Source organism: Brettanomyces bruxellensis, chromosome 9 (assembly GCF_011074885.1).
Source record: "Brettanomyces bruxellensis chromosome 9, complete sequence".
NCBI classification, from domain to species: Eukaryota; Fungi; Ascomycota; class Pichiomycetes; order Pichiales; family Pichiaceae; genus Brettanomyces; species Brettanomyces bruxellensis.
In genome coordinates, this window is record NC_054690.1 from 1,650,923 (window position 1) to 1,677,734 (window position 26,812).

The 26,812-nt window shown below is 40.8% G+C and overlaps 11 protein-coding genes and 1 non-coding gene across 12 annotated transcripts; 6 read left to right on the top strand and 6 right to left on the bottom strand.

Moving 5' to 3' along the window:
* Window positions 1-196: 196 nt before the first annotated feature.
* BRETT_002578 (uncharacterized protein) lies at window positions 197-3,798 on the top strand (the record flags this gene model as incomplete). Its single annotated transcript, XM_041281101.1, has 2 exons — window positions 197-486; window positions 522-3,798. The coding sequence occupies 2 exons, from the start codon at window positions 197-199 to the stop codon at window positions 3,796-3,798; spliced, it is 3,567 nt and encodes a 1,188-aa protein (XP_041138892.1).
* A 362-nt stretch (window positions 3,799-4,160) lies between these two features.
* Window positions 4,161-5,188, bottom strand: BRETT_002579 (uncharacterized protein; the record flags this gene model as incomplete). The annotated part of the gene is made up of 2 exons (XM_041281102.1): window positions 4,161-4,547; window positions 4,607-5,188. The coding sequence occupies 2 exons, from the start codon at window positions 5,186-5,188 to the stop codon at window positions 4,161-4,163; spliced, it is 969 nt and encodes a 322-aa protein (XP_041138893.1).
* A 1,079-nt stretch (window positions 5,189-6,267) lies between these two features.
* BRETT_002580 (uncharacterized protein) lies at window positions 6,268-9,561 on the top strand (the record flags this gene model as incomplete). The annotated part of the gene is made up of 1 exon (XM_041281103.1): window positions 6,268-9,561. One exon carries the CDS (start codon window positions 6,268-6,270, stop codon window positions 9,559-9,561), a length of 3,294 nt encoding a protein of 1,097 aa, XP_041138894.1.
* A 321-nt stretch (window positions 9,562-9,882) lies between these two features.
* Window positions 9,883-11,003, top strand: BRETT_002581 (uncharacterized protein; the record flags this gene model as incomplete). Its single annotated transcript, XM_041281104.1, has 2 exons — window positions 9,883-9,925; window positions 10,018-11,003. The coding sequence occupies 2 exons, from the start codon at window positions 9,883-9,885 to the stop codon at window positions 11,001-11,003; spliced, it is 1,029 nt and encodes a 342-aa protein (XP_041138895.1).
* Window positions 11,004-11,051: 48 nt separating this feature from the next.
* On the bottom strand, window positions 11,052-11,600 carry BRETT_002582 (uncharacterized protein; the record flags this gene model as incomplete). The annotated part of the gene is made up of 1 exon (XM_041281105.1): window positions 11,052-11,600. The coding sequence occupies one exon, from the start codon at window positions 11,598-11,600 to the stop codon at window positions 11,052-11,054; it is 549 nt and encodes a 182-aa protein (XP_041138896.1).
* Window positions 11,601-12,467: 867 nt separating this feature from the next.
* GGC1 (Mitochondrial GTP/GDP carrier protein 1) lies at window positions 12,468-13,388 on the top strand (the record flags this gene model as incomplete). The annotated part of the gene is made up of 1 exon (XM_041281106.1): window positions 12,468-13,388. The coding sequence occupies one exon, from the start codon at window positions 12,468-12,470 to the stop codon at window positions 13,386-13,388; it is 921 nt and encodes a 306-aa protein (XP_041138897.1).
* A 273-nt stretch (window positions 13,389-13,661) lies between these two features.
* Window positions 13,662-14,642, bottom strand: BRETT_002584 (uncharacterized protein; the record flags this gene model as incomplete). Its single annotated transcript, XM_041281107.1, has 1 exon — window positions 13,662-14,642. One exon carries the CDS (start codon window positions 14,640-14,642, stop codon window positions 13,662-13,664), a length of 981 nt encoding a protein of 326 aa, XP_041138898.1.
* Window positions 14,643-14,991: 349 nt separating this feature from the next.
* On the top strand, window positions 14,992-16,605 carry BRETT_002585 (uncharacterized protein; the record flags this gene model as incomplete). Its single annotated transcript, XM_041281108.1, has 1 exon — window positions 14,992-16,605. One exon carries the CDS (start codon window positions 14,992-14,994, stop codon window positions 16,603-16,605), a length of 1,614 nt encoding a protein of 537 aa, XP_041138899.1.
* A 94-nt stretch (window positions 16,606-16,699) lies between these two features.
* Window positions 16,700-18,496, bottom strand: BRETT_002586 (uncharacterized protein; the record flags this gene model as incomplete). Its single annotated transcript, XM_041281109.1, has 1 exon — window positions 16,700-18,496. The coding sequence occupies one exon, from the start codon at window positions 18,494-18,496 to the stop codon at window positions 16,700-16,702; it is 1,797 nt and encodes a 598-aa protein (XP_041138900.1).
* A 1,047-nt stretch (window positions 18,497-19,543) lies between these two features.
* BRETT_002587 (uncharacterized protein) lies at window positions 19,544-20,560 on the bottom strand (the record flags this gene model as incomplete). Its single annotated transcript, XM_041281110.1, has 1 exon — window positions 19,544-20,560. One exon carries the CDS (start codon window positions 20,558-20,560, stop codon window positions 19,544-19,546), a length of 1,017 nt encoding a protein of 338 aa, XP_041138901.1.
* Window positions 20,561-21,837: 1,277 nt separating this feature from the next.
* On the bottom strand, window positions 21,838-21,909 carry BRETT_002588. The gene has a single exon. It is a non-coding gene; the product is annotated as a tRNA-Met (tRNA).
* Window positions 21,910-24,529: 2,620 nt separating this feature from the next.
* Window positions 24,530-26,401, top strand: BRETT_002589 (uncharacterized protein; the record flags this gene model as incomplete). Its single annotated transcript, XM_041281111.1, has 1 exon — window positions 24,530-26,401. The coding sequence occupies one exon, from the start codon at window positions 24,530-24,532 to the stop codon at window positions 26,399-26,401; it is 1,872 nt and encodes a 623-aa protein (XP_041138902.1).
* Window positions 26,402-26,812: the final 411 nt, after the last annotated feature.

Here is a 26,812-nt window from a genome sequence, read left to right on the forward strand (position 1 = left end):
TCTCTCGCTTATTTCGATAAAGCAGTTTTTTTTAGCGCCGGTATTTCACTTCATGGTTCGGCCCATTATAGTGTCCACAGCAACACACAAAAGCACCTTCCATGCATATAAGCGCTGACTACACAACACAGATTTCAAATTCACGCAAATAAACACCCCAAAAAGCAACAATTTGGCCCCCTTCAAATGATATATAATGTACCGCAGCTCTTCAAGCACAGCCCAGGATTGGGGTTCAGTTGATGATTCCGAAGTGGTGGAGCTGTTAGACACATTAGGTTCCAAGAATAAAGTTGCAAATGATCTAAATGCGGCTACTTCCAATTCTAGTGGCGGCAGTCCTGTGGTTCTAACCGACAAAGATGAGGATTCTTCCCCAATTGTTGACGTTCCATCTTCACAAATAGATAATGAAGAAAGCAACAATCCAGCCATAACCTCCTCAGATACAATATCTGAGACATGGCATTCGATGAGTAATGCTCAGTTTATTGCTTATGTGAACGGCTTGGCTCGGAAAGGTCTCAGGCAATGAGTTCTACCGCAAACGGTTACGACTTTCATCTTAGCAGTTCAGATCGGCTAATTCCTACTGTTAAAGATGCAGCATCGGATAATCATTCGGGAATATTGATACATCCCACTTCCAGCAATGCAGAAGATCCGTTTTTGCCCACGCAAAAGGACTTGCAACCTCCATCTCAGTCCATTGAATTGAATATCAATTCAAGCCCAAAGAAAGACAACAGTGAAGATTTGGCATTTCCAGTATTGACAAGTCCGTCTCACGAACCAAGCTCCCCGTTTCTGTCCAATACTTCCAAACAACCTACCTCCAGTTCGGTTGGCTTCAATACACTGGATGAACAAGAAGTATTCGAAGAGTTGGAGGAGGCCAAAGCTCAAAATGGATCTCAGAAAGAGCACGTAGAGCTCAAAAAGTTTACTTCACCACCTACAGAAAGCAACAGCTCTGTTAAGGCAGCTGAGTTCAAGTCTGTGTTAAAGGATGTGGATAGAATACCATCACCGCCTCCGATTGGTGATGATAAGAGTCAGCAGGTTGAAGAAGAGCTTGAATTTGGAGATTATGCGACGTATTTCCACAATAAGCATATTAAACAGCAAGAGCAAGATCAAGACTTCGTTGATTTTGCCAAGAGAGCTCAGAATAAGGTGTGTCCGCCCATTTTTAAAGGATGTGTCATATACGTAAACGGTAAAACGTCTCCGGACATAGCCCAGCTTCATAAACTGATCATATTGCATGGTGGTAAGTTTTTGGCATATTTAGGAGCCAAAGGTAATGCCACGCATATTATTGCCGAGGTTTTGACACCAAGAAAACGGATTGAGTTTAGAAACTACAAGGTTGTGCGGCCGGCATGGATATTGGACAGTATTGAGGCTGGAAAGATTCTTCCCTGGAGCAATTATATGTTGATCAACAACGACTATGGGCAGAAACGGCTCAATTTCTGGACTTCCGGAAATGGCAATGCTTTGGAATTGCAGCAAAAGAAAGGTCAGGATGAAGATAAGCAGGATGAAGATAAGGATGACCCTGCATTTCAGATATCGCAGATATCCGAGTATACCGACCCGGAACCAGCTCTGGATGAGAAAGAGCAGCAGGATGATGAGATGATGGAAGGTGTTGCTGGCCACGCTCAGAAATACAAACAGTTAACAGCAAAGGATCCGGGTTTCCTTGATAATTTCTTTGCCAAGTCAAGACTTCATCATCTCAGCACTTGGAAGATGGATCTTCGGTCGAAATTCTTGCAAAGAGCAATTCAGACACTTCAGAAGCGGCACACAAGGTCTAATTTACCACCCAATACACATAAAGTCATCATTCATGTGGATTTTGACTGCTTTTTTGCAACCGTGTCTGCCTTGAAACACAATCCACCAATTGACATTCACAAGTATCCAATTTGCGTGACACACGGCAGCAATGGGTCCGATATTGCCTCCTGTAATTACATAGCACGTGCACAGGGATGCAGAAATGGAATGTGGTTGGGAAAGGCTAAGAAACTCTGTCCGGATCTCATGTGTTTGGATTATAACTTTGAGGCATATGAGCAGATTTCGCGGATGTTTTATGACACCATACTACAGTATGATGTGGACTCGATCTTGCCCGTGAGTGTAGATGAAGCTTTGCTGGATGTCAGCAGCTTGTGTGTCAAGGAGAATGCTGAAGTGTTGATGAAAGACATCAGGTTGAAAGTATTTTCCAAAACTGGGTGCTCTGTGAGTTGTGGGTGTGGTCCGAATGTTCTTTTGGCAAAGCTGTGTCTAAAAAAGGCAAAGCCCGATGGGCAATTCAAAGTTGATCCCGAGCATATTCAGGATTTTATAGATGGAGTCAAGTTTCAGGATCTACCGGGGATGGGGTACCGCATCACCGAAAAACTGGAAAGTGGACTGGGAAAGGAGAATATCTCAGTGGGGCAGTTGAAGGCAGTTTCAAAAGAAAGACTAACTGCGATGTTTGGAATGAAGACTGGAACCACTATTTATGAATATGTCCGTGGTGTAGATCACACATCAATCGATATTCTGTCGGATCGGGCCAAGTTTGTTCGCAAATCACTATCAATAAACATCAACTGGGGTGTTAGATTCGATGAAAGTGTCGAAGTTGAGCAGTTCCTCGAACGGTTGTCCAAAGTTATGAATAAGAGACTGGAAGATGCCTGTATGATAGGTGGGTCTGTCAGTTTGAAGTTGGCTTTAAGACATCCGAAAGCTCCTGTTGATCCTGCAAAGTTTTTGGGCATGGGAAGATGCATTTTTGTGTCTAAAGCATCGGCATTTGGCAGCAAAACGAGGAACTCTGGTTTGATCAGTGGTGAATTGAAGTACTTGTGGCGAGTTTTGGGAGCTGAGCCAAAGGAGTTGCGAGGTATTGCAATAACTATGGGCAAACTATCTTCAGATGATGGCACAACCAGTAAGGGCAGCCAGAGCAAGCTTGTATTGCCCAATTCAGATGAAAAGCGTGTCTCTGGAGCTTTGAAAAGAAAGCAGAATGATTTGGAATTGACGCATGCTCAGAAGAAAGTAAAGAGTGCAGATTTGTTTTCTTCCAATGTTCCATCTTCTCCTTTGAAAAGTGCAATTCCAACTGGTGAAGACGAACCACTCATAGTGAAGCAATTACGGCTTTCGCCCAAAAAGAAGAACAGAAAGCGGAATATAGCATTTCAGCCTGTGCAAATAACCCGGGACGAGATAAACTGGGACGTGTTTGGAGAATTGCCGATGAGTATTCAGCAAGAAATAAAGCAGGAGTTAAGACGGCGAGATTTAGCTGCCAGCCCCAAGAAGAAGAAGAAGGTGAGTGATGTTATTCGTGTTAAAGGCAGACTGCTTTTTAAAAGTGAACTTTCAACAAAATATGGTGGTATTACTCGTGGTAATCAGCCACAGAAAGTCGTCATCACGCAAAAGTTGATTGATTCTCATGCCATTTTGAGGTTTCAGGGAATACCGATAAGTGAGTTCGACACGATCAAGAAGAAGCTTCTGGAATGGATAGATACATCGATTAATGATAAGGAGGGGCCATTTGATGAGGATGTGGGTATGTTCAGCGATCTCATGTTCAAGTTGATTGAAATTGGTGAAATCCTCAAGTTTTTGAGTATTCTGGATGTCATGAAGGTCCGATTACAGGACAGAAGTGATAAACCTGGATACGCAAAGTGGGAGACTGTTCTTGCCGAATTCAAGGCGATATTGAAAGATACAAATACGGATAAAATGTTTCAGTATGGCTTCTAGGACTGTAAAGTATCTGGAGAGATTCGTATTGGTAAATTTAACAAGGTTGTGGAGGGGTTTAAGAACTTGAAGGTTTATGGTAGGCATCTATTGAAATCCGATGTTTACCGGTGTGTACACTAATAAATATGTATTTATAGTCATTTTCAGGATGTAAAGGAAGTTTTCGTGGGTCTATAATCGTTAGAGGTATGCCTACATGTTAGTACAAGCATTATCCGACTCACGCGTGTTCATTTTTCGTTACTACAGTCCATCATTATTTCTAAGCATATCACATTCAAAGTCTATCGGGCACTTTAAACCAGCATAAGTCGTCAAAAAAGCAGCCGTCGTATATACAGGGTATATCTCTTGCCAGTTCAAGCATCACCCTTTGCCAAAAGACTCTTTGGGGCTCTCATGGCCCATTCAGTCCACGAACCATCGTAAACGGCAATATTGTCAGGATTGAAGCCTGCAAGAATCAATCCAGTCCGCACAACGCATGCAGTAACACCCGTGCCACACATGACGATGATCGGCCTTGATTCATCGATGTTATGCTCCTTGATAACAGAGTCAAGGGTCATTCTTGACAAGAACGATTTGTTTGGTGTGAGCAACTCGTTAAATGGCAAATTAACGGCACCCGGGACATGGCCGGATGATATTCCGGCTCTTGGTTCAGCAACAGCTCCCGTGAACCGGTCGTTGGATCTTGCATCAATTAAAGTGACGCTTTTGCCAATCTCACCTGCCTGTGCAAGCTCTAGTATTTTTTCATAAGAAACAACTTTTGAAGATCAAAAGTTGCCTTGTAAGACACAGGTTTGTGTGGGGAAGGCTTTGTAGTGACAGTAGTCTCCAACCGGTTGATCATCTCGTGCACGACCATGACCAAGTTTGGATCTGAAAAGGACTGTTTGTAGGAAGGAAACGTATTCAGAATAAACAACTTTTCAGGATCGTGGCCAAAGATCTCAAACATCCAGGCAGCTCTGCAAAGAGAAAAGATCCCTTGGCGATCATACAGTAAGAGAGAAGTGTCGTTGCTGATTCCTAGTTTGCCTACCTCCTGTTCAAACAACTTTTTTGTAGGAAGCATGTGGGGATATGGGCTCGAGTGGTCTGAAATCTTCTCGATATCAAAGAAAACGGCATCCTTGTTGAATCTCTCCTTCTGAAACTCGTTGTACGCATTTGCAGGCACGTTTGGCATGTACCAAGATGCATCTACTGGTAAAATCTTGTCGTTTTTATGCTTTTGCAAGAAAGTTTCAATTTCTGCCGGTGCAACAGTATTGATATTCCTAACTCTCAGTTGAAGTCTTGAAACGGACATCAAAGCAGCCTTTGGAATTGAGGGAGATCTCAAGACGGTTGTCCAGTTGTTTTTGAGCGAAAGCATTGTTTGTTTGTAAAATAAAACAGGAGGAAAGATAAATCAAATACAGATACAGAAGTTGATTAAATAAATCTCTCTCCGATATCTCTTAAATTTTCCCTTTTTCCATTCTCTCTTTTCGCTTCTCCCGTTTTCATTTTTTTTTTTCCCCCCCCCCACCTTAATCGATACGAAAGGAGCATATTTTGGGATCGATTGAGACAGAGATCTCACATCTGAAGTGTATCTGCAAAAAGAACGATTTCGAAAATTTTCCTTCTTTACAAAATAATAATTAATTCGCAACTTTTCGAATGATCTTGTAGTAAGTAAATATGTTAAAGTTCGAGAAAGCAAGAAAGCATAGACAAGTCTAGCCGTCTGTATCAGTCGAGCCATACAGTAATCTTGTGCTTACGTAATCTAGCCGTAGCTAAAAGTTTTTGATGTAAGGATGTGCAAGTGTAATTTCTGTACATCGACTGGTAGACACCCCCACTTTCGTAATAGCCTAGCATACATGGATAGATTTGACTTGTGTCAGATATTTCGACTTACACTTCAAAAGATTCAACCGTCTTTCTCTTGGTGTTTGTTGTTTTGAGACATAAATCAAGGATTCTTCACATTTATGTGCTGTTTCTCTTCTCCATGATATAATGCCACATAGCCACAGCATGGATTAATTTTGGATGGAATATGGCAGCATATAGTAGTGTGCACTTACTTGATTTGGGGACTATTTACAGCTATTGCGATGGTAACTTTCATTAAAGTTGTAAAGCATGATAAGAAGAAATCCCAAAAGTTTTTTTTTTTTCTCGCGCATCTCCCATGGCTTTTTCCGGTTACGCATTTCTTTTCCGAACCTACAATATTTATGCTCAAACCTGCCTGAGATGATCACGAAGCATTCAAGCATCCCACAAGTACTATAAGTCCTTTCTAAGTGTGACTGGCAATTGGATGAGGCACCTGATATAATACGCAAGTATTAACAAGAAACTAGTCGAGGTTGCAATTGTATTGCCCTGTTTAATTATATACACCACAACCCATTTAGCATAGTACATATTTGAATCACAGAGAAGAAGAATAATCAGATGCCGGACAAAGTAAGGAATGGGAATGAAGCCAAGGACAGTGAAGAGGAGGATGGAGAGTCGATGATTGCAAGTGAGCAGTTTGGCATGGTGGATTTCAGCAAGATGTTTGATGGGAGTACAGAGCATGCAGCGGATGCAATGGATTTTAGTGATGAGGATGAGTTAGCAGAGGAAGTTGAGGAGGATAAAGGCAAGGGGGATGAAGAAGTTAAAAGTCGGGATGTAGGGGGAGATGAATCCGGTGATGAAAGTGATGATTTGTTGAAGGAACTCGAGCAGGAAGGAATGCAAGGTGTGGATGAAGTTGAGTCCTCGGAAATTATCCCAGGAGGTGGTTTATTTGGCAATCAGATTGCCCCCGACAGTTCCAAACCAGATGTGCAGGTTGAGCAAGAGAATTTGCCGGAACAGGGGAGCCCTGTGGATGATGCGGATGTTGAAAAGAAGAAAATTGAGAAGTTGAAGGAGAAAGAAAGGCGAGAAAAGCTTTTAAGAGTATTTTACCCATCCTTCCACAGGGGAGAGCCAATCAAAATGACAGAATTGTTCCCCGTTGTGCCGCTTGACTTCCCATACCAGCAGCCTCCTCCAGTTGGGCCGATTCCGTTGATTCCAACTAAAATTCAGTTTGATGTCAGACCAGACTCTCGAAAAGATTTCCGATCCTCGGGAAAAAAGCCAGTCCAGGTAAAGAGCAGCTCGCAGAGAGGTGTGATGTCTCTTCCTGAGCGAAGAGTCATCTCTTTAGAGGGGAAAACCATCGAGCAATTAAGAGATGAGGTGGATGAATCGGGAAAAAAGAGTAAGGACCAAAAAGCAAAGAGGAGCAGAGATCACGAGGTGCGATCAACCGAGCTATCCGAGTACAACAAGGACTTGGTGCTCTCGACTGCAGACTGGGACGATAATGAGATCCTGGAAGGTACGATCGACGGTGCTGGTACTAGTGGTGTACGGGTGTCTGGAAATGGTGCAAGGATGCGTTTGGTGGACACGCCGATGGACGATTGGGACGAGGGGCAGCAGGGCCAGAACATTCTCGAAGGTCGCCTGTATCCGGAGGACATCAATCTCCAGCTTGATCTCAATGATCCGGGTCTTTTGTTTGAGGATGAGGAGGCAAAACTACAAAGGAGGAAGAAAAGAAGGCTGGCAGCAGCGTCAACAGGCGAGAAAATCATACATGCGGTGATTCCCGGGAATTCGAAGGTTCTGGAATCGCGGTACAACGTGTCAAACGACCGGGCTTACGATATTTTGAAGAAGAACTACCACGCCAAGGTGAGGTCCACGATTGGAAATCTTACAATTGAGCATGCACCGCCTGCAATCCGGTTGCAATCACCGTATTATTCGGTCAAGCCAACGCCAAAAACGTTGCGGATGTTCCACCGGCCGCGTTTTGTTGTTCGTTCGAACACTACAATGTTGTTTTCTCGGCCGAAACCCCGCCGCAGGAAAAAGGACCGCGGCAAGAGTGTTGAGGATTTGTTTTCAGAGACAGGAAGTCTGACTCTGGGAGATACAGGCCACTTCTTCTTTCTGGAGTACTCGGAAGAGCAGCCGGCAGTGCTCAACAAGTTTGGGATGGGTTCCAAGATCATCAACTACTACAGAAAGATGACAGATGGAGATACATCGAGGCCAAAACTCCCCGTGGGGGAGACGCATGTGCTTGGAATAGAGGACAGATCACCGTTTTGGAACTTCGGATTTGTCGAGAAGGGAAGCATCGTGCCGACTTTCTACAACCAGATGGTCCGGGCACCGATCTTCAGGCATGATTCGGCAATTACGGACTTTCTGTTGGTGCGGAGTTCCGGAATGGGCAGTTCCCAGCGATATTTCTTGAAGAGCATCGACAATTTATACACCGTTGGCCAGACTTTCCCCGCAGTTGAGGTCCCCGGCCCACATTCCAGAAAAGTGTCGGCCATTTCGAAAAATAGACTCAAGATGATCGTTTATCGGATCCTGAACTCGGACGAGCACCAGCGGTTACTTGTTAAAGATATTTCGACGCATTTCCCGGAGCATACAGACATGCAGAATAGGCAGAGGTTGAAGGAGTTCATGGAGTACCAGAGAAGTGGTGAAGACCAGGGATTTTGGAAGTTGAAGTCTCACCAGCAGGTCCCGGGGTACGAAACCACCCGGGAGATGATCTCTCCCGAGGATATATGTCTTTTGGAGTCGATGAAGTGCGCCAGGCAGCATTTTGGAGACATTGAGAAGTTGCGTAGGGAAAGATTGGAGGAGGTGGATGACAGTGGTGCTGCCACTAACAGCAATGCTAACGATACCAACCGTGATTCCTCGCCTGCACCCACATCCCACAGAGAAGAACTCCAAGAGATGGAGCTGGCACCTTGGAATACAACGAGGAACTTCATTCAGGCAACCCAGGGTAAAGCCATGCTTCAAATTCACGGCAAGGGAGACCCGTCCAGCAACGGGTCGGCATTCTCGTTTCTCAAGATTTCCATGAAGGGAGGATTCTTGAAAAATGTGGAGAGCGAGGTGGGGACGCCAGTATCGCAGAAGGAGACGAAAAGACAGGGGAAAGTGCACGGCGGTGCAAACGATAAAGGTGGAAATGCACACTCGTATAACGTGGCTGAGCAGCAGAAGCTGTACGACGAGGAAATTGCGAAAGTTTGGTACCGGCAGCAGGAGGTTTTGGGCTCGGAAAATGGTAATCACGGCAAACCCAGGAAAGTGAGCGATGAAGAAATGAAGGATAGCCACTACATGAGGACTGCGAACCAGAGAGTGAATAAGGAGGTGGATGAGATGCCCAGGTACTTGAAGATTACTCGCATGGTGAGAAACAGCTATGGAATCTTGGAAAGACAGGTGGATATCATTAAAGATCCCAAGGTGGTCGAGCTGTACGTGAAGAAAAGACAGGCCAAGTTGCTTGAAGACCCAACCGAGCTCGATAGCAACAGTTTGGTGCTCACAAATGATGCTGAGGAGAACTTGAAGGTCAAGAAAAGACTCGAGGAGGCTTTGGCTAAGTTGCAGAAGCAGCAAGAAAAGAAGAAGAAGAAAACTTCCGGTATCACTCCTGCAAACATCGACTCCCACGGCCGGATTAGCGGAAGGGGAATCGGCAAGGGAAAATCTACAAGTAGAAGATGTGCTACTTGTGGTATGTTGGGACATATCAGGACTAACAAGTGCTGTCCACTATACTACACCATTCACAACAAATCCAATCCGAACTACATCCCTGGAAGTGAGAAGAGTGCACACTTGCTCAAGATGACCGAGCAGAGCAAGAAGTGATCCGCTGCGTGTATTTAAATAGCTGTTTAGTCGTAACGATTGTAATAATATGATGTTCATGAGAATCGGTCTGTATTTTTTTTTTTTTACTTCAGTTATCCATTTTTTTACTTTTTTATATTTTTTTGGTCTTTTAACTCTTTTCTATTTTTCCCATTTTTCCTATTCTTTTCTCTCCGTTATCCTCTGTCAATCTCATTATTTTTCGTCGCTTTCCCATACGAAGAATTACAGCTGGATACACCTCATTCACATATTTCCTCCCTTTAACCCTAATTAAAGCACCATCCAGCTGTTGCCATACTCTATACTCTAGCCACAATGGACAGCAAGCACCATATTCTCCGGAGTTTTGATGCCTTTCGTAAGTAACCGTGCCCTTTCTCCATACACGTATATTTTTCACCTTGTGCACATATCAGTACTAACAATGCAATTAATGGTGTCTATCAACAGCAAAGGTGCCGCCATCAAACCAAGTCAGAACCACCAGGGGATCAATTAGCTCAATCTTCACGTATGTGTTCTTGTTCTTCCTGATATGGGTCGAAATAGGTGGATACATAGATGGTTTTATCGATTACCAGTTTAGTGTCGATGATGTTATACGAACAAACCTTTTCCTCAACATGGACATCACTGTTGCCTCACCATGTAAATCTTTACAAGTCGATGTGAGGGATTCCACTGCTGACAGAATGTTGGCCGAGGAAAAGCTCAACTTCCAAGGTCTTCCTAATGCAATGCCTTGGGAAATGTATCAAAAAACGAAGGAGGTGGTTTCACCGAAGTTGGAAGACATCCTAGCCAACTCTCTTGGTGCAAAGTTTGTGATTGAGGGCCAAAGGCAGAATGATGACTTGCCATATTGCCGGATCTTTGGAACTTTGCCTGTTAATAGAGTTAGAGGATCTCTCTATATAACTGGAAAAGGTTTCGGGTCCACTTTTCTCCGGTCTCAGCCGCAAACCTTGAATTTCACGCATCAAATTACAGAATTCTCGTTTGGTGACTTCTATCCATTCTTCGATAATCCACTGGATATGACCTACCAGGTTACAGAAGAGAACGCACATACATTCCAGTACAAGTTAAGTGTTATCCCTACTCAATATGAGAAGTTAGGTGTAGACATTGACACAACTCAGTACGCAATGTCTTTGTATGAGTCCTCGCGGAAGTATGTGTCTGGAATTTTTGTCCAATACGATTTCGAGCCAATCAAGATGATTGTTGCTGAAAGAAGGCTTTCATTCTGGCACTTCCTCATAAAGCTGGTCACCATTATAGGTGGAATCTGGATTGTTTGCAAGTGGTGTTACAGAGTTTTAGAGAAACTACTTTCAATAGCTCTCGGCAAGGATGTTTTGAGAAGGGGAGAGGAAAAGAAGGAGGGAGGTCTTCTTGATTCCTTGGATGAAGAGACATTTGAAAAGATATGATCAATTGTGCTTTCTATATTTCTTTACTACCGGTAATTTATATACATTCTAACAATACTCCGATGTTTCTTTCTCAGAGCCCATTCCAGGAACAACTTGAGTATTTCTGTAGTACTCATCATCGTCAAATGTTATGATCTCCCAGTACTTGTAAAGCATCATGAGGCAAAACATGAATCCAAGAGTGCAGAAAAGTAATCCATCTGCATAATGATTCAGACCCTCGCATATCCGTTCGCTGACTCCATATAGCATGAATTGTGAGGCAATAAAAAACATCGCCGTTAACAGTAAAGAGCCAATTGCCCACCGATTAACAACTAGCATCACAAAGCAGATCACCATCTGTGAGCAGAACCAGAAAAGAATGAGTAATGGGTTGAGAATGAAGGTGAACACAAATAGAATTGTAGTCTGAGACGGACCAATGAACGATCCGGCACCTCTAAATGTGAGAATTGCCACAACATAGTTGATCATGAAGATCGCAAATGACGATATTGAAAGCGAGAAAATTGACTTTCTGGAGCCATCTTCCCATATTCCGAATCCGCATATTCCGGAGTATAATAATGCCCAGGAAGAGGTTGCATACATTGCCAATTGAAGGCTCACAAAATATGGATAGGATGCGGATCCAGGCGGTGAAACTCCTGTATCCACTATGAGGCAGCATAGCACACTAAAGAATAGAGACCAGAAAAAGAACATCATCTCTTTTCTTGCAACTGAGGTATATCGAAGCCTCACAAGATGTATGATGACCAGTATTAGTCCAAGTGTTGCTATATTAAGAAACGCATTTCCAATTTCAAATATCAGCGTATTATCGATAATAACTGTGCGAGCATAGCACTTGGCTAAGACGCCTGTAAACGGCACTTCCTTTCCTGAGTTTAACGGTTTTATAAGTGAACAAAGTGGTAAAGGAGACCTTTGGCAAAGTGTCTCGAAATCTCCAAAAGTCATTTAATTTGGAGTTAAACGCTACCGAATGGCTAAAGTTAGTAAGTCTTGTAAATGATTTATTAATAAAGATACTATCAAAATGTGTTTTGCGTTTATTAGGAGGAGAGTATTAAAAGTGAAGTAATGAGCATCGAAAAATGACGGTTTCAGCTCTGATCAGGCGTTACCTGGTGCGGAATTAATTGGGATTGTTTACGTTTTGCCTATGTTGGAATTGGTATTACTGAACAGGTAATACTGTCCCGGCGGTAAAAGGGACGAATGAGGGTCAGAAAAAAAATCGACAACAAAAATCCATAATTTAAAGTTTTTTTTGTATGTGAAAGAAGGAATCATCTGAAAAAAAAAAAAAAAAAAATTGGAAAAAGTTTTAAGAGAAAAAAAAAAAGAGTCAACAGATCTCTCCCCCCACTTATACATGTAATACACGTTTTATCTTAAGCAATTCAAACTTTCCTTCAGCATACCATCCATATTATTTGAAAGATTTCGAAAATGGCCGGCAATAATGACAGAAAGGAATCAGGAAAGGCCAGAATCTTGGGCTCGGCCTCTGCTGGTGTTTGTGAGATTGCAGTTTTCCATCCAATCGATACTATTACCAAAAGAATGATGAGTAACCAAACACCAATTACAACAGTGTCAAAATTCAATCAAGTTATTTTTAAGGAGCAGTATCGTGCCCCAATAATGAAGAGGGTTCTTTCCCTTTATCCTGGTTTGGGATATGCGGCTTGTTACAAGATTCTTCAAAGAGTCTATAAGTATGGTGGACAACCATTTGTGAAGGAGTATCTAACAAGGAATTACAGAGATGATTTTGAGTCCTTGTTTGGTCCACACACGGGTAAGGCAATGATTTCGGCTACTGCCGGTTCGATCATCGGTATGGGTGAGGTTGTTTTGCTTCCATTGGATGTGATGAAGATCAAAAGTCAAACCAATCCAGAAGCCTTCAAGGGAAGAGGATTCTTCACAATTATGAAGGAGGAAGGTATCAGAAATTTATACAAGGGCTGGGGCTGGACCATGGCCAGAAACTTGCCGGGTTCGTTTGCTTTGTTTGGAGGTAACACGTTTGCCAAAGAGTACATTTTCCACTTGAAAGATCACTCTTCTGCTACCCTGGCTCAGAACTTTGGTGCCTCGATTTGCGGAGCTTGTGCCTCATTGGTCATTTCTGCACCATTGGATGTGATTAAAACCCGAATCCAGAATAAGAACTTTGACTCCAAGGAGACCGGAGTCACTATTGTCAAGGATATGTTCAAGAATGAAGGTATCACGTCGTTTTTCAAGGGATTGACTCCGAAATTGTTGACTACTGGTCCAAAATTGGTGTTCTCGTTTGCTATGGCACAGACTCTCATTCCAGCTTTCGACAATGCATTGTCTAAGAAGCCTAAGAACGATTGAGTAAGCGCGTTTGTTTTTGCTGCTTTGCTTCTTGTACATACGAAATTTGTTTGAGCGTGTTGGCCACGGTTAGATACTGATATACCCATCACAGCCGCTTAAATAAAAAGAGAGATAATACGCGGAGCTTATAAACTTGCTTATTGTTTGTTTATAAATAGAATGATAACAGTATACCTGCATTGTGATGATATATGTACATGTGTTTTAGTTTAGATTAGCCAGTTGGTCTTTTACCATTTCCTGCCTTCTTCCCTCCATATTTGCACCTAATCAGTCACTTTCGGGTGGCTGGCTTTGTTTCTCTTCTCTACTACGAACTATTTCATCCTGTAATTGCTGAAGCCTTCTTTTTTTCTCCTCCGCTTCCTTTGCCAGCTGCACCTTTCTTTTCTCCTTGTATTCCAGTGCAATCGAGTGTATCTCATCGTTATATCCGCTCAAAGAGTCCTCCACTGCTCCATAAGATGGACCATTGTTGGTTTGGCCCAATATGATGTCTTTCAAGCCACTTTCAAATTCCGCAGATGTTGGAAGAGTTCCCAACCTGTCCGGACTGATGGAAAGCAAGTTTTTGATCTCCTTCAGCTTCCTGTCACTAAATGCTTCGTCCACTAAAAGTTGGAGTTTAGGTTCCGTAATCGCAAACTTACTCGACTCATTGTATAATTCCATGAGTTTCTCTGCTTTGTGCTCCTTAACCTCCATTCTTTGCATTGTTCTGTTCGCCTTCCGCTTCAACCCCAATGCCTCTCTCTGTGCTTCAGTTCTTGGCTTCACCATTGGACCTTTAAGAATGCTTTCCACAGTTGGTGTTGTGTAAAGCTCAGCTTTCGACTTTTCATGTTGTTGTGCTTTCTCTGCCACTTTCTTCCTTTCTTCTGTAAGCTTTTTTTGGTGTGCCTCGAGTTTTTCCATTCTCTTGACCTCCGCATCATACGAATCCTTCAAGAACTTTCTTCTCAGCTCGGCATTTTTCAATTTGTATCTCTGGGCCTCGGGCATCTTTTTCAATTCATCGTTTTCATAGCTTTTTTTCGGCTGTGCCGCAGTTCTTTTCAAAAGCATTTCTGGTGTGATAACCTTGGGACGTATCAAGTCACGCGTCGTTCCTTTTGGATGTAATATGCCGTCTGCATATCCTGTATCACGTGGCTTTACATAAACCTCATGTTTGTATGGCTGTTTGAATATCTGCCTTGGCTTTGGCAAAATTCCAGACTTTCCGTGGAATTTCAACGCACCCTTTCCCATTCTGGTTATATCGGTAGTCCTGTTTATCCAATATGCAATTTACTTTGATGGGGTGTTGGTACCTGGAGCTCAAATCATGCAATTCAAGTTTCAGCATTTCTTTTTCGATTTAATCATGTCCATTTATCGTGCGTTTTACCTATAATTTTTCCCCATTTATTAATTTTTTTTTTTTTGTCTTTCTTTTTTCACATTTCTCGCTCCGTTTACCTGTTCACGGATGTTCGATACTTGTGTTGACGTAAATGTTGAATTCCAAAAGACGTGCGTTAAGTCACATGGAACTCATATTTGTAACAAAAAATCACGGGAAAAGCTTTTTAGCGCTATAAAATTGGCAAATCTTCGAATGGATATGGATGATAAACGTGAGATACATTCCCCATATTTGTCAGATCGGCAAATAACAGAACTCCACAAGTCAATTCTGCAATATTTGATTTCAAAAGTGTTTTCCTCATCAAGCGAAGGTTCCCAAACTGATGACGAAGTGGCTGCAATCAAGGATGAAAAATCACAAAACAAGTTTCTTGAAATTCTTATCCGGCGTCTAACGGGGTTCAACGGCTTGGAGGAATTCCAAAAAAACGCTGCCAGTACCATTCCAGAGAACTTTTTGGAAAAAAAGTGGTCTGCAGTTCTCAATCTTCAAAAGAGGGTGTTTGAGCTTGAGAAAGAGCTCGAGAGTCAAAAGAAAATTGTAAATGAATACGATACGTTCTTAGAGGAAAGCGAGTCAGAGATGGCCGGAGGATTGAAACGCATGAAGATAAGCAAATACAATTGGATGCCAAGAGCAGTTCGTACTACGCTACGATACCATCACGATTCAGTCACAAGTATTGCGATACATCCATTCAATCCGATTCTTGCCACTGCAGGCCAGGATGGCAGTATTGCAATATGGAATCTGTTAGATCTGTCGGAGCCGGAAAAGGTGATCAGAAATGCGCATTCTCGTGCAATCAACTGTTTGTGTTTCCAGCCAATGAGTCGCAGTAAGAATGCAAAAGCCACAGCAAAGAAGCCCATACTTCTAGCATCAGCATCCTCCGACTTGCTCATAAAGTTGTGGAATCTACGATCCGAAACGTTCAACGTTCCTGTAAGCACACTTTCAAGTCATGATCATCTTGTTTCTGGCATCCAGTTCAGCCGAACTGACACTTCCCAGCTTGTCAGTTGCTCACGTGACAAGACGATCAAGATTTGGGACGTCAGTTCTGGGTGGTGCACGAAAACAATTCGTGGTCACTCGGATTGGGTCCGAAATGTTGATTTATGCTCTTCTGTCGAAGATGGCGATTTCATTTTGAGCTGCTCGAACGATCAGTCTATCCGATTAACGCACCTTGACTCGGGAAATGGTGTAGGTTTGTGCATTGGCCACACGCAAGTTGTTGAGGATGCAATATTCATTCCTGATGGCCGAGAGCTCGATCTGGCTGATGATTCTTCCGATATCGATAATAATGTTTACCGTAGGCTCGGATACAAGTACTGTGCAAGCTGCGGACGAGATAACATGATCAAGATATGGCGTTTACCCTTGCCTGATATGTCTTCGGGAACTCCAAGACCAGCCGCTAATCCTCAAGGCAAGCTTTTATTTGAGATTGAAGGGCACACCACCTGGGTCCGGAGACTGGTAACACATCCAAACGGCAAGTATCTCGTTAGCTGCTCGGATGATAAAACGATAAAATTCTGGGATCTTCACAAAATCGCAGTTGCATGCAAAGAGAATATTCCTGCCGTTTCTCCTTCAGCAGTGCTTAAGGATCACGACAGTTTTGTGAATGTTATTGCATTTGCGGACCCTGTTCTTCCCCAAAAATACTACGAATACTTACATGGCAACGATGACAAGGATAGGCTAAAGGCGAAAAGATTACTTGAGCAAGGAATGCGCTGCTATTTGGTGAGTGGATCTTCAGACAGCACTGCCAAAGTTTGGGTTTGATGTGGCTTGAGAAAGCTATACTCACCTTCATTCTTCCTTCTGTATATTACCAAACGAATAATATGTATATTAAAGTACTAGGTTCGAACTGCGGTCAACCAAATCTTGGGCTCTTATTGTTGATGTAGAACTTCCTCTTGCGAGTTTGCATGGTCGATTTCTCTTCCATCAGTGGCTCGATCTCCCTCCACCACAAATGTGCACATTCTCCACTACAAAATGGCCGCTTAATCGGCAAAAGACTGCAGTCTTTAAAATCCCACCATTCCATGATGTCCGCAACCGGTTCCGTGACCGGTTTGTGGCAAAATCCACATATTTCACCATTAGAGCCATGTATCAGTGCCTTCACTGCCATCTTATAGACTCTTTCATTGGTTGTTTTCTTCCATTTTGTAATCTCCGACTGTGAGATTAGGTATTGTGAAACTTTCCGAAGCACAAGTTCCGCAAGTTTGGGGCACCATGAAGCATTTTCACAAGCATACTTCTGCTCTTGATCTCTCGCAAGTTTGGACTCGTCTGTCAATGGATTCCAAAACTCTGATTCTGTATTGACAGTGCCGCTTGTCTCTGTATTTGACCTAGAAAGTTTCATTGCAACCGCTGTCGCAGTACTAATTTGTGTATTGCGTGTTGTCCAGTGTAGATATCCAACATATCTAAGGAAGCGATCCGGTAAACCGAATTTGGCATTCTTGCGACATTTTTCAACATCTATTTTGCGGATCTCAGGACAGTCCTTATCTAACTCTATGAGAGGATTTGGTCTAATCGCAATAAATTGAAGTTGCTGCAAGCCTAAAATGGTGTGGGGAAAGAATTTGATTTTATTCTGAGCAACGTTTAATGATCTAAGATCTTTGGCATTACCAATCGCTCCAGGTATACGTGCAAGCTTATTATCCCTTATTATAAGAGTTTCAAGCCCACCTATATCAAACAAACGTGGAGAAATTGATCTAAGCTTGTTATTTGAGGCAAATACATGAAGGTTGGGCTTTGAAATCTCCCCCTTTTTGTTGTAGATCACTAAATCCCGGAAATCGTTAATTTCGTCTGGTAGAGACTGGAGGTTGTATTCATCCAAATTTATTCTGTAATCCTCGTAGATTTCCGCTCTTGGATCTCTATCAAAAGAGTTGAGAATAATATCTCTTGCACTGCTATTTATCTCCTTACTATTCTTAACCACAAAAAAAGTTGGGTCTTCGTACATTCTGGGACTGTATCCTTTAGGAAATGCGTCATGTGCCAATTTAATTCCATACACTTTACCTTCTCTATCCAGTGCAAATTCACATGCGTTGCTACTCGACCCCCTATGACCCTTAAATTTTGATTTTCTCTGCCTCTTTTTTTGTGGTTGCTGATCGGATAATGATGAACTATTCCTTAAGAGAGTCTTTGCAACATGCTTTTTCACAGATTGAACCTCTGGTTCTGAATTTCTAGACCTAGCAATAGAAATTGAGGTAAACGAAGAAATACATTGGGCATCATCTAATTGACAGCTTTCATTATCGGTATTCTCATTACTGAATTCAGCTTCCACGAAAGGTGAGCTTGGAATATTAGAAAAAGAAGGAGAACTTTTCAACACGATATCTGATTCGGGGCTTGATTTTAAAATTGGATGTGATCTGTTCTCCGTTTGATTTATACAAAGTTGAAGCTTGGAGCCAGAGCATGATGATGAGCTATAAGGCAAAGAATTCAGTTCCGAGGAAAGTTCTAAATCCATATAAAATGGTTTTCCGGTGTAGTCAGGAAGTCCATTTCTAACAGCCTTTGTATCAATTATATTCGCATGTGCCGAATTTATATGTTTCGTTTCAACTGTATTTTTAAGTATAGAAGTGTTTGGTCTGTGCTTCTCGGTTGAAGCCATGTCATCTACTTGTGATTTATTATATGCCAAAGGAAGTAGTTCAGGATTCATCATCAATTGTACTCAATGTTGTTTGTTGTAGCTTATATTAGATTTTGAATTGCTTTACGATGAAAAATACATGTAGAAAATCCTGCGGGCGTATTGATTTCATAGAGTTTTGTTATTGCCTCTGTTATATGTCATGTGTATTGCAAATTTGATTTGTATCGTGTGCAACCATTGAAAGCAAGAATAATGAATGATTTTGATAACAGAAATCGAAAGTAATTGAAAGAAATTGAAATGGCCCTGATATTTAAGCCATGTATTCTTATTTAAATTTGCCAACGAAATCAAGGAGTGGTTGAAAGTAAATAATAAATATATTTTCCGCAGTAGCTCAAGACTGAGTATGTGTGGGTTAAAGCCGTTTGTTCATTCTTTCTTCTAAACGCGACTAGCTACAAAAATATGCCTGAATGCTATTGTTGGCTTGTCTTTTTCTGAATTTTTGATCCTTTTTATTTATTGTTTGTCTTTTTTTGCATTGAGAACTTGGAATCGCGTTCTTATTTATTTCTCACTTAGGGTAAACAGGCGCTGCATTAACAGAAAAAGCGTGGGGTAAAGGGAGAAAAAAATACTAATAATAATAATCAGTCAGTTGATTATCCTTAAAGAACTGTAAGGAATTAAGGGAGATACCGGTGAAAGCATTTTTACCATACATTCAGAAACTAAATACATAATCATCAGTCATGTATTTTGGTATCATAACATATATAATATCGGCGTAAAAGTATTAATTTATTCAATAGAAAAGCGAAGTATTTTTTTCGGCACCGACCAACTGTAAAAAAGCTTCACTCGGTGCAAATTTAAATTTCAACATTATCTTGGTTTTCAGCATACCAAACCCTAACGTTCACTTGGCTGCAAATTCTGTCTTCATTCTGGTGTGTCACAAAATGCCTGACAACTTCAAACGAATTCGCTCAATCTCATATAATTCACACAATCTCACACAGTCTCATACAATTCACACAAATTCGTACAATCTTAGTCTCAAATCTCAACCACCCTAGGTTGTGTGAATATCACGGCACACGTAAGCCTCCTTTTGTGTTCCCTGCGACGTTTTGCCGTGGACCTATTGTATTGTAAAGTACTGTTTCTCGAATCTTGAGATGTACCCAAAGTGTAATTTCCATCTTCAGAGCTACGATAGCCCGATCTCTCTATTGGAGTTGGGATCTCTTGGTTTAATGATGGAGAACTGCTTGCACGATCCGGGTGACATCCTGAGCTCTTGTCGAGATGATGGTTACGAGGATGATGATGATGATGATGATGATGATGATGATGATGATGATGATGATTGGTGGAAATATGATGAGGTATACGATCAGGATTAGGGATTCGGTAAGCAGCTTTGCTACCACCCTGGTTAGGAGCATGACTAACAATCTGCTTCTTCATTCCTTCACCAACATTTCTCTTGCTTCTTTCATGTCCACTATTATTCAAATCAAGATTCTTCTCCATCCATTCGGTGCTATGCCGTCTTTCCTCGTTCATACGATCATCGATTTCAGAAAAATCGCATAGTGGACAGTATTCCTCCGCAAGAGGATCCGACACAGACCTGCTTTTAAGAGATGCTCTGTCCGGAGTATCTCCTTTGCGACTATTGATTTGATACCGTCCAAGTCTGTCAGTGAGTTTCATAATTTCGGAATGCAACTCTTCATCCTCTGCAGTCTGTGGGAAGGATTCGCCTCTTTTCTTGAAATAGACAAGGGATCCCATCAGTGGAATTGATCCCCTCTGAACGCGCTCCTTCTTTTGTAACTTTGCGTCCTCATTTGGAGAAATTTCCGAGGAACTGGCTGTACTAGAAGAAGCTTCAGAATCCACATCTAGCGGATTTGAACCCTCACTCTTAGGCATAGACACCGATCGATACAAATGAAGCCCAGATGGGCAACTGTATCTTCTCCTCACAGATGGTGAGTCCTGCACCATAAGAGAAATCCTTGGCTTCGACGAAGTCTGTCTATTTGGCTGGATGTTGTTTGCCATTTTTAGCGTTTAAACAACTATCCTGTAGCTGCTTTGCTTCACTTCACTGCAGTCCTTATTTTTTAAAAAGGATCACTTGCTGAGTTAATAGTACTTTGTAATTTAGCTGTGTGGTGTTGCCTGCTTCTGTTTTACAGAGGCATCTTTAATGTCCTTCCAAGTGTCTTTCTAAGTGACAAAGAAGGAAGAAAGTACAAAATATATTCGAAACGGGATTGCGAAGATAGAATAAAAAAAGGAAGGGAGAAAGGAGAAAGGAAAAGGGAATAAATAGTTCAACAATCGCGATGAACAAATTATACGGATGTGCTCTAGTATTTGTACATTTGCCAAATATAACAGGTAGTGCAGATTGGATCGCTTTCGGGTAAACGAGGGGAATGATTAAACGCATCCGTTATTTTCGCAACAATAAGAATTATTTAGATTTTACGCTACAAAAGATAGTCAAGTCAAGTCAAGTCAGACCAATTTATTCAATGCCCGGTCGAGCGAGATTTTCAGGACACTTAGAATTTACTCGATGCTACTAGGAAATGCGGCTGAGGCGCGGCTGGCTGTCAGGCGGCCTGTCTTCTGTTTCCCCCATGCTGCCTCCCGGGAATGCTGCCCTTTTTTCCCCACTCTCTATTTTATCATACCCCGGCCAACCTAATTTTTTTTTTTTATCACCCTGATGTTGCTCTCTGTCAAACACAGCAGCTTATCAGTTTGTTCATGCACACCAACAATAGCCTCCGTGATCCACAGTTATTTATATCACGAGATTTCGTCCCACCTCCACTTTTTTTAATTATTCTTCTGTCTTCTCGTCGCCTGTGCACTGTTTTATTCTTTTTCCTTTCGTGTGGTTCCACCTTTATCCTAAGTTCTTCTTTTATGTGGATCATTTAGTTGCTTTCGTACCTAAGTTTGAACTGCATATTTTTTTTTTTCTCTCAAGGCTCCGAGAAGACACAGTCATCTCGAGAGGATAAAAGGTAAAAAGTTAACTGGTTATCTGTATAATGACTAGTATGGTATAATGATGCATGTATGTACTTCCGCACATAATAGTTGGGTAATTTTTAATTCATCATCATTTCCGTGTTTATCGATCTGCGCACTATTTTAATAATTTCAGATTTTGGCATTCCATAATGTATAACTCTTTCGATAATGCCGCCTCGCACAACCTGTACTTTCATTTACTTCGATAAACACCACCTATGCTTTTTTATTAGAGAGGATTATGCGGTTTATAGACTCGCAGAAGCCAAAAAAATGAAAAAAGAAAGTAGCATCGGCTGGTTTCGATCCAGCGACATCAGGGTTATGAGCCCTGCGCGCTTCCGCTGCGCCACGATGCTAATCTACAAAGTGGTAAGGGGTCTGCTTTGGTTTGAACCTAAATTATTTTAGATCATGTAAGTACGAAGTGATTTGTGTGTTTGTTTTGAAATGTTGAATCAAACCACTAAAAGATGAAGTATTGTATGTTGTAAAATGGTGTTTTTAGAATGTTATGATGTAATTTAAGTAAGTGCGGAAGTAATATATAATGAAATAATCAACTAGTTTGTGTTCACTAGGATATAGATAAAAGCACCCCTTCGTATCTGTTTATAATTTGAAGTATTATTATATTTATTTTAATGACTTGTTTTTATTTGTTTTATTTGTTTTTTCTTATTTTTTTCTTCTTGTTATCTTTTCTCTTATTCTTATCTCTGTTGTTCTTAATCTTATCTATCTTCTTATTCTTCTGTAAGCTGTTGCTTCTTCTTTCTTATCTTCATCTTGAGTTTTCCAAAAAGGCTAAATACTCATTTAATATTTTCTCGTTTTTCTGCTTAATAAAATATTTGCATCTCGTCGTCCAATTTTAATAAATAATTCGCTCATGTTGCTTCGCTCATAATATTACATAACCATTTGGATAACACGTGACTTTTCCTTGTTCGATCCCTCACAAAAATATAAAAACCTGTAGCCTGCTATATGGCTAAATTATTCTTGACATTTGTAATTTTGTGTTTTGAATAGTAATTTTAAGGTAAACATTTTAGAGCTTAGAAAGAGTTTATATATTAGTATCAAATTATATCTATTAATTTACTTATATCATTGAATTATTAGTTGTTTGGAGACTGAGAAATTGTTATAATTTGTCGGAACTTATGAGTTATAATAATGTTTTGTATGTTAATAACGCATAAAGGTTCAACTGGTATTTGATTTATAATATGTGCATCAAATTAATGTTCAGAAAGATATAAGAAATAATTCGTGGGAAAATTTTTCCTTCTACACTATGTGTCTCTTAGAAGGGACGACGACTTTATTGTGTAATTTGCAATACATATTCATATAAGGAAATCCATCTTGAAGTGAACCTTCAGCTGAAACCAAGAGTAACCTCCGGGTTCTCACTGGATTACAAACATATTCGTAAAGACCCTGTTTTGTTATGGGGCTTATTCTATGCAACAGAAGCCTTTTCTATATCCGAACTATATGGCCAATCCCATTCATAACCTCGGGCATCTGCGCGCTCGGTAGTGCTACGGCACAAAGGTATGTGAGCAATTAAGCAGATACAAATGTCACACGGGATTTATATACTCTGACATAATTTTATATTTGTTCCACTATGGATGGAAATAAATGTACCATGGGGAACAACGTCATCAGAAACTAACAGTTTTGGATTTGGTATCCCGGGAAAAACGTTTTCCCGTATCAATTGGATTAAATATAACATGGTTGTATAGCAAATTATAATCTCAGGCATTGCCCTATTGTAAAAGAAGCGCTTTTTATGATTTTTTAAGGAATATGAAAATAAAAATGTGAGAGACTGTTAACCTACCTTTACTGAACATGTAGTCTGTTAAATAAAAATTTGATATAATCTATATCGCCTTGAATCGTCACTTTCATAAGGGTATGCAACAAAATAAACACCGGGAAACCTGGTAGTACAATAACAACTGATCAATTATATGTAGGTTATTTGCTCCTTCTTTGGTATGAAAAATTTCGATTATCATTGGCTTAGCGTTTTGCGAGAAAAGAGAAAAAGATGAAGTGATGTAGCGTTACTAATTACAAATTCTTTGAGTCATTTACCTTGACAATAAAAAGCACTACCCGGTATATATAACGACTATTTGGGCAGTTGAAAATAATGATGTAGATATCAGGTTAGGCATGGAAAATAATAATTAAAGCAAATACAGGAGGCTCATTTATGATGCAAAAACAATTTGAACATTAATAAAAAGTCTCCTAGTGTCAGTTGAGATGATTTTAATATGAAAAAAGGTTTGTCACTTGGTTATATCATTTTTTCGGATCAAAAAAGGGTTGTCTAGGTTCGATAGATTAGGGCAGTCTCGGTTTTAATTTAGTTCTGAATAATATGCTTTTTTTGATTAGATTTATTATTGTATTTTGTTATATCTACCATTGCATTCTAAATACCTTTCTGGGTTGTACCCCAAGAAAAATTGATACTAGTATACTTCTTTACAATATGACTGATATAACTGACATACTGCTTTTGATCGGTGCATCTCACATATAACCGATTTTCAGGAGTAAGGTTCAGTGCTTTTCAGCAGGAATTCTGTGCTAACCTAGACAATAACTTAAAGGTATAGAAAATTGAGAAATTTGGGCTTAGTTAAATGCACAAGTTTTGAGATCTGTTCATTTGATGCAGCCACTTTTTAGAAATAGCTTGCAAGACACTGCTCTGTTCTCTAGCAATTCCTTATTTATTGAGGGAAATCCGCGATGAAAAGTTAGTTAATCCCAAATTTATTCATATATTAAATATTTTTTCCCAACGCGCTTGCAGTGATACAGAGAAATTCTCGCAAAAAAACAACAAAGTCTAAAAGTAAGAGAGATGTTATCTATTGATAAACCAATAACTCACTGCTATTGAACTGTGGTGAGATATTGAAAAATTGCAGTGCCAAGATGATATTCAGAATATTGAATGCATTTCTTCTCCTCAGCATTGCAGTTCACGCATTTTATTTGCCGGGTGTTGCACCAACATCATATCAACCCGGTGATGCTGTGGAACTATTTGTGAATCACATTACACCAACTGTTCCATACGATTCACACGATGAAAAGAGATATTTGTATTCATATGATTATTATAATCCCAAATTTCACTTCTGTGAGCCAGAAGGAGGCCGAAAAAGACAGTCAGAATCACTTGGATCTGTTATTTTTGGTGACAGAATTTACAATTCACCATTTCATTTGGAAATGTTGAAGAACACCACATGTAATATTCTTTGCACATCAAAAGTTCCACAGAAGGATACTGAGTTTTTCAGTAAGGCAATTAGAACAGGATTCCAATACAACTGGTTGATTGATGGACTTCCGGTGGCTCGAAACATGGAAGATTCAAAGACGGAAACAACTTATTACAGTTCGGGATTTGCCTTAGGCCTTGTCGACGAGGATAATGTTGCCCACCCATACAACAACTTCAATCTTTTTGTGGAGTATCACCTCAGAGAGGATGGCAACTATAGAGTGGTTGGTGTGACTGTTTATCCAGAATCTTTGGGATACAAGTCGGAAAGTGAGCCCAAATGCGATTCGCCAGAGCTTGAGCCGGTCACCTTCAATGCAGAGGGTGAAACAAAGATTACTTACACATACTCAGTTTATTGGATACCATCTGATACAGTGTGGGCCACAAGATGGGATAAATATCTTCATGTTTACGATCCAAAGATCCAATGGTTCTCTCTATTGAACTTTGGCTTTATTGTCATTGTTCTTTCGACCATATTGTTCAACTTGTTATACCACCAGCTCAACAAGGAGATCATAAAGTACAACGAAATAAACTTGGACGATGATGGAATTGATGATTTAGGCTGGAAAATGGTTTCTGGAGACGTGTTCAGATCCCCTTCTAATCCAATGCTTCTTTCCGTGTTACTAGGATCCGGAGCTCAACTCGTTCTAATGGCTGTTGTTACCTGTGGATTTGCACTATTGGGATTGATTTCACCTTCGAACAGGGGCTCTTTATCTACAATGGTGTTTGTACTTTATGCATTGTTTGGATTTGTCGGTTCTTTCGTCTCTGGAACTGTCTACAAGTTTTTTGATGGCCAGGATTGGCGCGTGAATATGATCCTTACTCCAATACTTGTTCCGGGACTAATATTTGCGGCGTTCATTTTACTCAACTTTTCATTGATTTTTGTCAAATCTTCGGGCGCAGTTCCAATCGGAACAATGCTAACAATTGTGGCCATATGGTTTGTTGTGAGTCTTCCACTTTCCTGTTTAGGCTCTATTTTTGCGCTTAGACGCAAAAGAATCGAACCTTCTTGCAAGGTCAACCAAATAGCAAGACAAATTCCACATCAGCCATGGTGTTTAAGGCTTCCATTTTTGTCGTTGGCGGCCGGAATTTTCCCATTCGGATCCATTGCAATCGAGATGTATTTTGTGTACAAATCCCTATGGTTTAGTCGGATTTACTACATGTTCGGCTTTCTTTTCTTCTGCTTCCTTCTCATGTTGGCCACTACCCTTCTCGTCACATTGTTGGTGATGTACCTCATCCTATCAAACGAGAATTATAGATGGCAGTGGGGATCATTTATTGTTGGTGGTGGAATCTCCTTCTACGTTTTCGTTCATGCCATTTTACTTTCCAAATTCCAGATTAGGGATCTTGCTTCGATTATTTTGTATGTCGGATATTCCTTGCTTCTCTCACTGGGTGTGGGACTCATGTGCGGAACTGTTGGCTTCCTTGGATCCATGGTATTTGTTTTGACTATATATAAGAGGATTAAAACAGATTAGGGAGATGGAGAAGTTGGAGTTTTGCATTATCATCTGCTGGAGGTACATTTTACTTAGCATTGAAATATATAAAGAAAATAGAGTAGCCAAGAAGAGGTAGAGTAAGTTTAACCAGCAAAATGTACATCTAAGAGATATCAGATATGTGCTCATTGCTAAAAGGAGAAAGCATACATATATATATATGTATTTGCGATCTGACCACTTTTATCTGAAGCTATTACGGAAACCTATAGCCCTGAAAAATTTCCGATTCATATTATTTCCGTCCCCGGAATAATAATGGGAGAGAGAAAACGGCGAAAACGTACCCCCGCTAAAAATTATACTAGGTACATGATGCCAAAAATTTCAACTTTTCCCCACGAAAAAAAATAAGAGTCGGCGGGTAATGCTGCGGTGACATTACCG